Here is a 15,500-nt window from a genome sequence, read left to right on the forward strand (position 1 = left end):
GTGCGGGGGAAACCTGGAGTTTTGTGTAGAAGGACTGTGAGTTCCGTTCTGTACCGACACTCAGAACAAATTCCTGGGCTGTGAGCTCAGAAATGACAGCTCTCACACTAGTTTGCACAAATTAGATACTGCACAAATACCTAAATGGTATAACAGGACGCTTGTTGTTGATAGCTTTAGCAAAATGCTCAGAGTATATAATAAACTGTACATATATTACTAATATCTATTATTATACTAATACATCTATATCTATTATCTATCTATCTATATCTATCTATCATCTATCTATCTAACATTACTAACAGTGAACTCATTCTCTTGAGTCTGAATCCTTATGTAGACAAAATGGCATTATCCTCACACAAGGAGCTAACCTCAGGGCTGAGGAAACTAGGAGGTTTGCAGAAACAGAAACAATATTTAGAAAAATAGAACTCTAAAAGCGGGCTGGGGCAGCAGATCACTGACAGAAGGGTGGGGCACTACAGAATCAAAAGCGTTTTAAAGGTGTTTTTTTGTTTGTTTGTTTCATTTATTTATCTTTTAAACAAATAAAATGTTTATTTTGAGGAACTCTGAAAGACAATTACATCATCTTAATCATTCTTTCCTTCCAGTGTAGCCCACTGCTTTTTTCTGGGGGGGTATGCAGGGGTACGCATACCCCCTAAACATTTTGTGAATCTTTGTACTTTTGTCCATTTACTGTATTTATTTTTCATGATTTTAACTATAAAATAGTGATTTTCTTGAGTCAAAATGAGAGTACCCCTCAACTTTTTTGGGGGGGGGAAGCACCTCAAGTTAAACTAAATTCAGCGGCTGATTCGGGCTGCATTCTCTCTCCCCCTATATTCCAATTTTTGGGAATATAGCCAGACATCCCTCCCCCACATAATTGGGGTGTTTTCTCTCAGTTAAAGTGTTACACCTAGAATTGCAACTGCCTATGGTTGTCTGTTAGCTCCTCCCTCCCCCTGTAAAAAAAGCGAAATGCTTGCCTCTTGCCACAACACAGAGAGAAAACAACCTAATGCTTGCTCAGTAGATCTCACTGTGTGAGGAGAAACTTGTTATCCAGCCCCATTCTCAATATAAGGCAGCCAAGAATCACGGTCACCACCTGATTTATTTCAATTATGGGACCCTGAGGCCTTCCAGATGTTGTAGACTTCAACTCCCATGTGCCCAACTCCCATGGCTAATGATCAAGGATGATGGGTGTCAGAGTCCAACATCAACTGAAGAGTCAAAGGTTCCCAACTTCTGGCTGATTGAGACTCTAATTCCTAACAGCCTGTGTTTGAACTGCATAACAGGGTTTTGTACTTTTTGGATACTACTCTCTTGTGTTGTAGTCTGAGCAGCCAAATTCTCACTCTCTTTCTTGGATGAAAAGTACTGAGATAAATTTCTAAATATGTGTGCTCCTTAAAAATAATTAATTACAATTTCTTATTTGAACTGTGTCTTGAGGGAACAGCATCAGCTTGCAATGGAATTAATGTGAAGGGGGAAGCAGTAGTAGTATCCTACCAGCTTCCTTAAGTTTTTCAGAAAACCGCATGAGGTAGGGTAGTGCTTTTCAACCTTTTTGGTACGATCCACAGGTCCAAATTTACTTTGTATTTACTGACCCAGTAATTTATAGTCACATGAATTTTGGACCTTAGCTCTTTGGCAGCCATCAGTATTATGCATTTTAAGTGAAGCTTTGCTGACTTTATAACCATCCAAGCAAAAATTGTACTTGATGCCCCCATTAATGTGGAATTGTTTAACAATTTATAGTACTTACAAAGTCAATCAGTTTATTTTTTTAAATGAGAATGTAAGAACACCAGTCATGACTTCAGAATATTGCTTCATAAACCATACAAATGTATTCTATAAACATACCAAAGTGGTGTTAAATTAAACTATAAAAAATGTTCAGTTTGTCATCTTTTCATTCACGGTCAACTCTGTTTTGGCAAGTATTGGTGGGATCCCTAAAGCTTGCATTTTGCCAATGTGTACTCAATGTGGGACCTGAGATTTCATCTTCATAGCAGTCATTGCTTGAAAACCTCTGGCAAAGGTATGGGCTACCAAATGGCAGCAGCAAAGGTACTGTTTCATTAGCAAGCTCAGGACACTCACTAGTGAGTAATTTGGTGATATGAAACCAACATTCAGTTAATTTCAGTTCCCAAAAAATATTGTTGAGTGTCCTATCATATGACAATTCAAGAAGTTATTATCCTTTTTGCAGAGTGTCTGCAAACACCATAGAAGTTTAAAGCACATTTAAAGCATGTTCACAAAAAGAATCCTGGTAACTGTAGTTTGTTAAGGTTGCTGGGAATTATAGCTCTGTGAGGGGAAAACTAGTTTCTATTATTCTTTGGGGTAGTGTGTGTGCTTTAAATGTGTCTTAAATGTATAGTATGTACACAGCTAAATACAACTTTGTGATATCAGTTGCAAATGTGCTTCACACACATTCACACTTCTGATTCTTCAGCAGACAATTTGTGGACAAATGTTGGCTAAGCAAACTCAAATTACCTTTGGCTAAACTATCAGTTAACTCTGGTGGTAGATCTGATGATGGTTCACCATAAGGTGCTCATACAAGTTGTTTTGAATGAGTATTACAACTTGCCTCTGATGCAAAGGTGCCACAGGTTTTCTGACCTACTGGTTGGGAAATACAAGTAGGGAGTGATTCAACATACTCTTTTTTGCAGTGATGGCAAGCAAGGCAGACTTTTTAGCTTGCATAGCAATGCCTGTGATCCTGTTTTAGGGCCCATTTTGTCAGTGGATTTCTAAAATATGTAACATGGGGCCTCAAAATGGTTTGCTTGTCACATCAACTGATGTGTCAAAATATGGAAGACATTATTCCTAATTTTAGATATGTGGAGGATGGTTGTAATTATTTTGTGGTGCATATGATCCAACTTTCCCCCCCCCCTTCAAATATCTGAGGTTGAGCCATTGAGTTGAAAATAGGTTCCACTGCTAAGATGTGGTGGGCTTTCTCTTAAACTCCTATATTTTGTCTATAGAGCTAAAATAATTAGCCTTTTGGGTTTTAGAGAAGAGACTTGAGGTTGTTTCCAGCTTCTACTTAAGACATTAAAATCAATGCACCTACATTAACAATATTAACCAATTTCAGCAAGTCTGCTCTGAATAGAACCAAGCTGAATGCAATCCTTGGTTTTGAGAAGTGTGTTTCCTGGCATGTAAGGTTTTGATTTTTGGCACTGAATGGGTGTGTTCCAATAAATGTGCCTTAATTATTCCATAATTAATTTCTAAATGAAAGATGCTGGAACTCACCTTTGTCTGAAAGCTGTTTGTGCCCTTCCACCCCCATCTAATGAGGGGTACGAAACAGTTCCTTTTGCAGGAGGGAGGCTGAGGCACTCAATTCAAGTTTAAAGGGACATTTTCATTTGCTAATACTATTTCAGTTCTGATTTGGGAAAATGAAATGAAATTAAAAATGACAGGCCCTCCACTTCACTAGCTGCGACACCGAGAATAGTACAATCCTAAATTTGTCAATTTAGAAGCCTCACTAAGTTCGGTTGCAGGTATATAAATGTGTATGGGATTGCAGCTTAAATTATGCAAAATGCATGGATATAAATTACCGTAACCAAATGATATATTTCTGGCTACACATTACTTGCCTTGTTTTAATCCCCATTAGTTCCAAGGTAATCCACGAAGACTACAATCATATATATACTTCCCTGCCGGTCCCATTTAGTTTATGACGGAGAAGACATGCACAGTATTGCTCTGCCAAGCAGCATTAAAGTTCAAAACACAGCTGGTTCTTCAGCTAAGTGGTCTCATTGGCTATAATGCAAGTTTGCAATAAATGAATGCCTTTGAAACTTGATCCCATTAAGGTTATTCATAGTACCCTAAACACAGGTACAAGTTGTCTGTCTACACATGTACAAGTGTTTGCGTTGATTCATGCCGCCCAGCTATTTACAGAGATTATACACTCATTGAAAGTAACATGTAATCACCCTGTTATGTTTAATGATCCCAATGCAATTAGTAGGGTTAACTTTCACATAAGTGAGCATATAATGCAAAACTTGTAAAATGTGAGTTTCATGGTTTTGTACTCTGTTATTCCTAAATCCAAATTAGGGTATTTTTTCCCTAAGGGCCAGTAAGTGCTGGTTTTTTGTTTTTGTTTTGTTTATCCTATTCTCTCTCTTTTGTCTCCAAGTATCTCAATTGCATCATAGCTCGAGCAGGTCAGTCATAACTTTGTAGTCCTACAATCATCAACAGACCCAGAGAAAGAAAAAACCTGCCTTGTCTTGTGCTCTTTAGGAAGAATCAGAGCTCAATTGGAGCATTCATTTTGTATGCAGGCAGTTTCAATCCCCAACATCTACTGATAGGGCTGGGAGAGGACCCCACCTGAAACTCATGCTACAATGGTCTGACCCTGTTTAAGGCACCTTCCTAGGTTCCTGTGTTATTTCCTGCATGTCAAGTTTCTATTATCAGGAGAAATGAGTGCATTCTGCATTTTTTTTGTACCAACAATTAGAGGTATCATTTGAAGCGATGACCATGATTGTCTACTGTTGCCATCTTTGTACTGCCCTTACTCATTCACCTTTTAAGAACCTGATACAAAGAATGCCTCTTGTTACATGTACACACACCCCATCACAAGAAAACTGCAACAAGTTAAAAAATGGCAGCTCTGCATGTCAAACACACCGATTCCCACGAGGTCCATGTGAGTAGGTATAGTTAAGGTTGAAGGAGTCCTTGAAAACCAGGTGGAGGTGGTACTCCTGCTCTGCAGCCCAGGTGTACAATAATTTTCACACATATGAGAATTTATGATATCCCTATTATGGATAGTATATTTTGCATTCTTGTACACAATGAGAATTCAAGATTAGGAGCTGTGGTTATTTTTCTCAAGGTAACTAGCAAAAGCATGAGAATTAAGGCGGGCTGGATGGTTAGAGAAATGCTTGTGTTTCATATATTTTTAATATTTGAAGTTATTGCTACAGAAACCACCTATAGTTCAATCTCCAATGTAGGTTGGCCTTTTTTTTTAAAATGATGGCTTCTCTGAGTGTTGCTGTCATGGCTGAGGTGTTGCTAAATAATTTCAAGATTTCCAAGCTTGCAGCCTAGGTGAAAGGACCTTCTGGCCTTCCAGTTGTTGGTAAACTACAGCTCCCATCATCCCTGCCCATTGGCCATACTTGTGGGGGCTAATAGTTGAAGTAAATAAAATTAGAAAAGAACAGTCTTGGTATGGTCAAATGGCTTGTAGACCAAGAAGATGTCTATGGTGGAAGCATATGCATTTCTGAGTTAGGGAAGTTGCATTCCTGACATTACTGCAGAAGAGAAGGAAAATGCACTTTATATTTCTGCATGGCAAGAAGAGAGCTGAAGTCAGTCAGAGGTGCACACTGGAGACAGGGAGTGGGCTTCTGGCTTTGCTTAGGTTTTTCCCAAGAAAGAACTTCACATTTAATAATCACCTTCCTACTTCTTCACCCTTTTCTGCCTAAGAGATAGTAACCTCATTCTGCCTAACTACAGGACACAACATTTTAAATTCTGGGATAGTGTTTATCATTGCGGATTACAAATAAAACATGACAGGCTGCATGTTGTGAAAGCTAGACCCATCTGCATACCAGATAGATATGAGAATTTTCTGTTTTAATAAGATGTAGACCCAAAGTATCTTTTAATGGCAGTATACCTCCACTGATTTGCAGAGCTGTAAGCTCTTATTTCCTGTAAAAGCACTGTAAGTTCGCTACAGAAGAATGCACTGAGTGTCAGATTAACTCACCCCCTTTTTTAAAAAGAAAGGATGAGGCAAGTCAGTCTATAGAAACTTGATGTAATTTCTATCCTGAAATTAAGAGGGATATTTTTCAATCCACTGAACTGTGGATCTGCTATATGGCTTTAGGGACACTGTGTTTCTCTGTCATTTTACTCTGTGCTTCAATTCTTATGCAGAAATCTGCTCACTGTTTTTATAAAATCCTGGCTGGATTTCATTATACTTAATATTTTGTTTGCAAGCATCTGTTATAAATGCTGTAAGTGAGTGTTAGTTCTAATTCATCAGTTTTGAATGAGCATTTGGCTCAAGAACTGGAAAGCAATTTCATTTTATACATGTATGTGTGCGATATATGTATGTGTGTGAGCATGCTTGTGGGAAAAGGATTTAAGTTAATAAATTTAAAACAACCTAACAAGGAGACAAAGAATGATGCATAGAGTGACAGTACAAAAATGCAGTGATGATGAAAATCCATAGAAGATAAAAATAAAAGCTGTAGCTGGTGATGTGTCATCAACAATTGCAATTTAAAAATGGAATTTTGTATCTGCAAAATCTACTGAAGAACTACAATTCCAAATTTATCACACTGAGCGCATTGCAACTTTGCACCTTCACCCAGACAGGAAACACTCTAAATACTCATAGGACTGTAGATGCAGAGTTCATCCTAAAACTAAAGCCTCTGGCAACGTTATTACCTAAAACAATTTTCTATGAGCCACTTTTATTGTATTTTTGCAACACAAATAATTGTACATTATCCTGAGTTTTATCATCTGTGATAATATGTATTAAATTTTACTTCTTTCACTGTACTTTCCATCCAACCTGCATTGCCCTGTTTATCTACTATTCTAAATAGAGTTTGTCAGGGCTAAGGCTAGACCCTGACTTTGAAACTAAGCCAATCCAGAAACGGCTATAACAGGCGGAGAAACATTTAGAAGACCTTGTATTTAGTAGCTCAGATAAGCACCAAACTGACAGGAATTCTGTAGTGCTTAATAATGCAAAACCTTCCTCAAACTCTCAGGACTATCCGCTTCAGCAGAAACAAAGATGCATCTACAGTAGTTAAATGTTAACTACACAAAACACTGTATGTGTAGCTAACTATTTCTCCATCTAAGCTTGTGGGCATGACCAAAATCGGACCACCAAATTGCTGCCCCTGGATGGCACTCATTTATAGAGGGAGGCTCAGTCTTCACAGCACTCATCTAATTAAATTAGAACTGCTGGTGTCAGAGCAGACTGACATGCTTATAATTTGCCTGCAATCACCACAAATTCCTCAGGTCGCCTTGCATGCCAACCCGCTGAATTGTGGAATGGTGTCTTGAGACTTCTGTTCCGATAGTCAAACCCTGGGCAGTATTCTGGACTCTGGAGGTTCTTTTGAGGATCAAGTGCTGTCCAGGTCAAATATGCAGACAGCATCCCACCTAGATATGAAGAAAAGTTTCCATAGCACAAGTAGAAGCAAATATAGTGTCACAGCAAAATGGACATTGATCATCTTCATTACAGCCCAAAATACGCATGTTTCAAAAACACACATAATGGTATGTTACTATACATCAAATTGATCGCCGTAGTTTTTTGTTTTGCAAAAGCATACCATCTTCTTTCCCCAGTTTAAAATAAGCACCAATTGAAGGGGAAAAGAAGAAGGGAAGCATAAAAAAATCAGTCTGTCTCACACAGTTTATTTAACAATAGGTAATAAGAAATCAATTAACAGTCTATACAGTGATCGAAAGTTCATATTTATAAGTAATCAACTTTAATTGCATGATTTACAACATTTGAGGGTTTTTTGCTTTCTATTTTCAAGTTTTACAGAAAATGGAAGAGGAGGAAATGGGAGGGGAGGGATAGAGAAAGCAAGCATAAAGAAGAAACCCCAGGGATTTACTCTCAGGTTAAAATTATACCCTTGGAATAGTTTCTTACCCTCTTTATTTTTTCCTTTGTTAGATGTAAAAATAACGAAAAAAATTCTTTCAAGAAAACAAAACCACAATATATATACTACATCCATTTGGCAGCTGCCCCGTGTATTTGCAAAAAGTTGTCTTCTCTCTACATGTACAAATTTTAATACTTGAAGTTTAAGCTCAGACTCTGGTATAGAAAATTCTTGGAGGACAAAAGTAGACTTCAGGAGGGAGACTGGGTTACTTAATAATTTTTACAGTTTTTAAAAGAATTGACATCTTTCCAACCAAAGAGGAAAAATTGGTATTTATCTTTAATATATATTTTTATATATTTATATATATGCACTGTATTTTAAAGCAACATTCACCCTTTTTGTCCTCCAGTTTTAGGAAATGTTCTGTTTTTTCTGTTTTTCTTTTTTTCTTTTTTTGCAGTAGGCATGAGAAAAACCAGAATAGGGAAAAAAGTTAACCATCTGCCTCAGTCAATTATAACTATCAATATTACATATTTTCATTAATTTAAAAAAAAAATAAAACCTATTGGAGGCTAGAGAAGGAAGCCATTTGGTCAGCAGCCAAATAACTATCCCCTCCCAAGCACCTCCCCAACGCACGCGAAGGGAAAACAAAAACAAGTAAAAGGACTGGTTATGACCCCAGCCATAACAAAAATATATTTTCTTTGTATTCTATTGTCCCTCAGGTTCATTTTGTTGGTTTCTCATTTTTAAAACCACAAACTACTGCTGCAGAGTTCAGATGTATTCCAGGGAAAAATGTTCTGCTAAGAAAGATTCAAAAAAAATTGTCTTCAGTACAAAAAGTCTTGAGAAAATAAGTTTTTTTTGCTCCCAAAATGCTACAGTGTGTCTTAGTGTATGTCTAGTGTACTCTGTGAAAGGTTTGAATTCAAGTCTGAATTATCTGAGCCGAGTCCCAGTTCTGTGGCACTTGCACCATGGAGGCCTGCCATGCCTGGATTGCTAGCAAGCTGAGAAAGCATTGCATTCTGGTCCGGGCTGGCAAAGTGCCCTTGATCCATGGGGTTAGCCTGGGCAGCTACCAGTCCTGGATGAGGGGAGCTGGTCTGCGGGGAGACGTGATGTGGAGAAGGTTGTGGCTGCATCCTAGGGGACGGACTGGAGTGGGGTGGCTGGGACTGGGGACGTGGTGAAGGGACAGGCTGTGGAGAACGCACTTGATTGGTGAGCGATGACGGAATCTGCTGGCCTTGTAAGTGTGGGGACTGGGCCTGGCTAGGGAGCATGTGCTGTTGGGGACTCATAGGATTGGGCTGAGCTGGTGATCCCATCTGCTGCTGAAGTAGCCTCTGCTGGAACACTTGCTGCAAACTGGATCCCGTCTCCGCACTCATCGCTTGTGGAAGCTGGCTCATTTGTCCCATATTCCCTTGTTGCATTTGCTGCATGTGATGCTGCATCCGCTGCTGTTGTTGTTGTTGTTGCTGCTGCTGCTGAGGGTACCCAACTCCCTGGGGCTGCTGAAACTGATTATGGTTGGCCATGCCAGGCCCCAGCCCTGGTCCTGCTCCCTGACGCTGCTGCTCCATCAGCTGCCGTCTCATTAGGATTTCCCGAAACTGGGGAGACATGGTTGCTGCAGGATTCATATTCATTTGCTGTGCCTGAGGATTCATCCCGCCCATGGCCTGCTGGGGTGGTGGCTGCTGGGGTGGCGACTGCTGGGGCATGCTGGGCCTCTGCACACCTGCTTGCATCGGATTCATATTTTGCATGCCTTGATTGGGATGCACACCTTGCTGTCCTGGCATGGCCTGCTGCTGCATCCCTGGTTGCCCTTGAGGCATTCCAGGCTGTCCCGGCATGCCCTGTGGATTCTGGTTCCCAACATACTTGGCAGCCCTCTGCTTGATGAAAGCAGCTAACAGCTGAGGGTTGGAGTGCAGGATGTTAAGCACCTGCTGCTGCTGCATGGGAGAGCTGGGGGACCTGAGAGTCCGCAGCAGGTTTTGTAAGGCTGCCTGGGGCACAGAGCTTTGCTTTGACGGAGCAGCGCCAGGGACCTGACCCATTCCTGGCTGCTGCGGTGACATACTCATCTGCTGCCCAGCCTGGCCCATTGACATCATTGGTCTCTGCATTCCTGACGGCAGCTGCTGAGGTTGAGGCAAGCCTCCCTGGGCCCATGCGGGCTGCTGCTGAATTCCTGATGGTCCCATCCCTTGATCTATATGGCCCCCGGGACCTCTGGCCATCTGAGGTGGTGTTACACTCATAGGCTGTATTTGATTCATCTGGGGCATCTGGTGTTGAATTGGCCTCTGGAAAATTGGATGGGCCATCTGCCGCTGGTGGTCAGCTACTCGCTGGATCTGCATGGCTATTTCCACGGCAGCTGCAGGGGGCCCCGGCATAGGTGGCTGAGTAGCCTGAGGAGTTGTTGGAGGAGTTACCTGGCCACCTGCCTTGCCTTGGGAGACAGCACCAGGAGGCTGAGTTCTTGACATGCTATACGGAGGCATGTTATTGGGAGGTACGGGCTGCGGCTGCGAGGCATGCTGGGGTGGAGGCTGCGGCTGTGGGGTCTGAGGAGTTGGTGGCTGCTGGCCTGTCGGAGTTGTTGGTGTGGCTGGTGTTGGCGAGGGCAACCCTTGCTGCTGGCCTACTATGCCGGTCCTCTGCATGCTTGCCACCCTCCTCCGGAGCATCTGGGCCTGCTGCAGGCGGTGCTGAAGCTGCTGCTGACGAAGCTTGTGTTTGATGTTGAGGCAAAAGGGCACTGGGCACTTGTTCTCCTGGCAGTGCTTAGCATGGTAGCAGCAAAGAGCAATGAGCTGCTTGCAAATGGGGCACCCTCCATTGGTTTTGCGCTTGCAACCTTTGGTGTGCTGGACGACCCTCTTCATCTTCTGACAAGACGGCAATGAGCAGTTGGCATTGCGGCACTGGCAGGCATGGACCAAAGACTGGATGCAGCGCTGGATGCTCAGGCGACGTGAATCACCAGGACTCTGCGTAGTGGCTGTCTGTTGGTTGTTGCTTTCATCGTCAATACCAAGGCCCAGTTTCTCCATCTTGTGCTCATGGTTTTTAGAGTTATAGCAGGTGATACATAAGTCATAATCCTAAAAACAGAAATGATCAGTCAGATAACTGGCCTTATTCCCTGACAGAAGCACACATCTCTAAAAAATTAAATAGCTGATAAAAGATAGTCTTAATTAACAATGCAATCTCAAAATGCTAATGATGACCTGTCCAAGAAAAAAAATCATGAAACTTGGAAAGGCATAAACAAGCATTCACTGAAAACTATGCAATGACTATCAGCCAAAGTGGCTCAAGTGTCAGTTCTTAGGGGAAGAACAGCAAGACTGATATGGTGAGCAACAAAAGTGAAAGGCTGTTCCCATCTCAGACAGATGCAGACTTGAAACAGGCCAGGAGTCACCAACCAGTGACTCCTAAGGTCCTAAGTTCTGAGTTTTCATATATTTATTTTTAAAAAGAAATTGCTTGACAGCCTAGAAAGTTAACGAGGAAAAAGTGCAGATATGTTGCTAAGCAATTTCTGTGAATAGTCAGCCTGACTTCTGCCACCTGTCAATGTTTTTATTTTTTAGCCAATAAGTGAAGCCAGCTGTGATTAGTAAGTTAGGTAACAAGAACTACTTGGGTTCTGAAGAGCTGTTGTTTCCCCTCTCCCTCAGAGCACTCTTCATGCTTATTTTCTAGTAGTCCTTGGAATCTCTGTACTTTGCCATTTCTTTTCCCCTAGAAACCATAATGCATCTTTCCTATGGTGAATTCATCTGAGGTCAGGTAATCCCTAGAAGTTGCTTTCTCAAATACTACTACACAACAAATGTGGGTTGAAGAATGCCCTTGTCTCCAAAAGGAAAATCTGAAATCTTTGCAAAGTGGCTTAAGCATGTCTTCTGCTTTGCAGGAGCTAAAGAACACCTACTAAGAATGGCAGAGTCAGAAGTTTGAGTCCCTTTGTGCTTAATGGGCTTTACTCCCAGGTAAGCTGGTATAGGATGGCAGCCTAGGCTTTGGTCTAGGGTTGAAAAATGGGGGGAGAGAGCACTGTTGTGCCTTTAATAGCTTTATGGTAGGCAGAAATTCATCAGGAAATACAATTATAAGAAACTTCACAATTACTGTACTTTCTCTAATCTTGTGTTATGACATGCTCCCATGGCTGCCATTTTGTCACTGGTACCCACAACACTCTCAAAATTTGAAATGTGTCCATTGTTCCAAAAGGAGAGTACATTTTCATCACTTTTTTTGGCTGTAATATCCTAAGAATGCTCTTTACTCTGAAACAGAGCCATGTTAAAATGGAAGTGTAAGCTATACGCTTCAACATAAATATCAAGATACTGGAGTAGGATAGCAAGGAACTTTTAAAATGTCCTAAGATAAAACCTAATATTACAGTAAACACTAATGAAACCCTCCACTTCAGTTCCAAAAACCTCTTCATGATATAAACCTCTGAATATTTGTATAACAAATTATTTCACCAGTGGCGAGACATACCTCACAGACTGTGCAGTGCCACCTTGTTTCCACGTGGTGTTTGCACTCGTTGCAGGTATAAACAAAACGATCCTGGCTCTGAGTATGCAGCTCTACCAGCATGCACATGGTTGACCACATTGCCCTTCGTAGTGAGGAAAACTCAAGGTGTTTGTCTCTAGCAAGGGTGAGGAAGGCATCACGCCCATCCATTAAGTCGCACGGAATGAGTGGGTCAGGTTCAATGATGGGAGGCAGGGAATTGGCTTGAGGACCAGCAATGAGACGGATCACAAAGAATACCTGAAAAAGAGAGTAACGGATTTTAGGCTTTATTCCAAGAGGTTTGATTCATCACCCTTAACTATACAATGCCTTCTGTTCTCTGTCTTTCAGTCTCATTGTGGAGTCTGAAGCAGTCAACATGCTCCGAACATCAGGAACAAGCCACAACTGCTCCATATTTTGTCAAGTTTACTGCAGGATGGGACCAGCAGCAGCAGCAGCAGCAGCAGCAGCAGCAGCAGCAGCAGCAGCAGAATTCTAGCCCCCCTGTACTTCCTTGGCCCAGCGTTGTAGAGAAAAGAGCTGGGCATTAGGCAACAAGTGCCATCAACCTTATTCTCAATGTCTCTGGGCCCCACCCTGCTGTACATATCAGGGGCCAGGCCCAGCAGCATCGAGAGTAAGAAGTTAGGGGACAACTAGCTGTCAAATTTGGCCTACAAGGGGTTGGAGAGATAACAATTTGGCTCTCTGCGCTAGAATGTTTCCCACCCCTGCCCTAAAAGATACCTGAAATAGTAAAACACCTAGTTATAATACTTTGTGTTATACAAATCAAATTCAGATTATTTGGTTTATAACGCTCCAATCTGTATGTTTAACTTCATTTACCACAACAAAGTCAACCCAAAATCACTTGGCCACAATGCAACCTCAGCCTGATTGCATGCCCCTATTGAGCATTTTCTTCAGTGTTTTTTTTCCAGGGGGTCCTCAAGGGTATGCAGTACCAGCACCTCTATTGTTGTTGTTAAAAAGTGTGGCACTTACTATAACAACTTCATGGTGAGTACTGGTACCTATTTTTCTAGAAAAAAGCACTTGTTTTCTTTCACAGTTTTCCCTTACTCTCACATGTGTTTGATAACATGCTCATAGGTTTACAGTATGCCTTATGCTTCATTGTGCCTTAGAATTTGGCAAAAAAACTCAACTTTCCAATTTACAATACAGACCTTAAAATAGCTATATAGGTTTATTAGATAAGAAAAGATTTTGTTTTTGTATATTATCTAAATACCCAGGAGAAATAAGATTTTAAAAAACCTTTTTAACACAAATAGAAACATGTATGCAACTAATTTCCACAATGTTCCACAGAGCATGTATGTGTGCAGTCTGCCGCTCATTTCAATACATTCCCTCAGAAGCCTCACACCACTGGATTAAATTAACCATGCGTCTAACTTGTGTGGCAAATGAAAAGAAGATTATTATTTGGTCATGAAGTTCCCTCAGTCAACATGGAAGTAATAAACCCCCTACTTTTACAGTCCAAGGATATATTTCACTTGCACTTAGATGCTGCAGCCATTCAGATACTTTAAATATTGTTCTTACCTCCTTATGCTTTTCCATAGTGGCATACAGTTTCTGGGAAAGGTCATTGGAGACATTAGGCATTCCAGGTTTCTTTTTATTACCACGACTCAAGCTGCTCTTATTTTTACTGGTCTTCTTATTATTTTTCTTTTTGGCGTTTTTGCTATCTCCTTTGCTGACCTGCAATGTGAATGGAGAATTGAGTCTAATTTGAAAATGGCAAGACACATTTGGTTCCCAGGAGAATAAACAAGCAACCACCAAGAAGTCATTACAACACATCAATTATCCATCAGTCCCAAAAGCAAAGGTGGCAACTTAAGCCAGGTAAGGCACATATTCATGTCTTGATCTTATCCACACAAGAGGCAAAAACTATGGCAGCTAGAATGTTCTTCAGGCAATTTTAAGAAGTAATTCCTGAATGAAAACAAAATGTTGTGGGTTGGTTCCTTGTTCCTTTCCACCAACAAACGTATTAGAAATTAATAAATAATTCTAGAGAGGATTCCTGGATCCTGGGTCCAGTTCAATATGCCAGTTGTAGATTTTAGGAAATAAAGTGATGAATGACATTTGTTGGGAAAACATGACTTCCTTACATCAGTGCTCTCATTGCTAGTGTTCTCTTCTCTCTTTCGCTCCTCTTCCTCTTGCTCTAGCTCCTTAATGCTCTCTTCTAAAACATTAGGCCAGAAGTCCCCTTCAAAGTAAGGCAGCTCTTTTGCACTTGTCAGACGGTCTTCTGTTGCCTGCTTAAAAATATCCTGCAACACAAAATGTTTCTCAGTACACATCACATTGATGACAGGAGCAAAAGCAGAAATTCTCATGCAGAAGGCCTCCTAGTCTCTCTTGAACATTAATAATAATAGTAATAATAATAATAATAATTCGTACCCTGCCCATCTGACTAGGTTGCCCCAACCACTCAGGGACACTTTAATTCTTCAAAGTTGTTTTTCTTCTAGGCTTATTTTTAAAAAATAGTGCTGTTGTTTACGGTGCAAGTTTTTTTCTATCCACCAAATTTGAAATGCTTCATAAGATCCAAATGCTTCTCGGACATTACCTTTTAAGTACTGTTAGCTAAGCAATATTCTCAAAAATATTTCGACATTTTTCTCAAAATAAATTCCTGTTCCAGTATACATAAGGTGCAAGAACTAAAGGTGATATTTAAACTAATTCACAACCAACCTTGTAATCATGCACTATGCGCTCTGACACAGATTTATCCAGCATCTTTTTGTACCACTCTTGCAGTCGTTTGGGTTTGGGTATCTTTTGGTCAGGAGGATGGCAATGGAAAATATAATCATCACCTTCACTAGGTGGGCAGGCCCATATATGTCCCGTTGTATACCTAATAGGAATTAAAGGAAAAGTCAATACCATTAGTTCTGTTATTCATTATAGTGTTTCACCCTGTTGCCCACTTCATTTATCCATTTTTTCAGGAGCAAGAGTTTCTTTTACAACATCCAAGCAGAGCCAAGGTCAGCCTAGAAATATTGCATCCAAGGAGCAATGTATAAATGATGCAGATGACCTCCCCATCCAGGT

The 15,500-nt window shown here is 40.8% G+C and overlaps 1 protein-coding gene and 1 long non-coding RNA gene across 2 annotated transcripts in view; one reads left to right on the forward strand and one right to left on the reverse strand.

Annotated features, from left to right (window-relative positions):
- The first annotated feature begins 294 nt into the window (after positions 1-294).
- Positions 295-5,372, forward strand: LOC310743548. Its single transcript, XR_014539088.1, has 3 exons — positions 295-510; positions 1,480-1,573; positions 4,253-5,372. It is a non-coding gene; the product is annotated as an uncharacterized lncRNA (long non-coding RNA).
- Positions 5,373-7,561: 2,189 nt separating this feature from the next.
- The window catches only part of EP300 (EP300 lysine acetyltransferase), a 77,443-nt gene continuing 69,504 nt past the window's right edge, over positions 7,562-15,500 (reverse strand). The window contains exons 27-31 of the mRNA XM_083573692.1: positions 15,135-15,300; positions 14,537-14,701; positions 13,953-14,114; positions 12,348-12,629; positions 7,562-10,924 (exon numbers count right to left, since the gene is read on the reverse strand). Coding sequence (XP_083429818.1) covers positions 8,690-10,924; positions 12,348-12,629; positions 13,953-14,114; positions 14,537-14,701; positions 15,135-15,300 — 3,010 coding nt within the window. The 3' untranslated portion in view covers positions 7,562-8,689. The remainder of the gene's footprint in view (positions 10,925-12,347; positions 12,630-13,952; positions 14,115-14,536; positions 14,702-15,134; positions 15,301-15,500) is intronic.

The sequence above is a fragment of the Podarcis filfolensis genome (genome assembly GCF_964270895.1).
Source record: "Podarcis filfolensis genome assembly, chromosome: 10".
NCBI classification, from domain to species: domain Eukaryota; kingdom Metazoa; phylum Chordata; class Lepidosauria; order Squamata; family Lacertidae; genus Podarcis; species Podarcis filfolensis.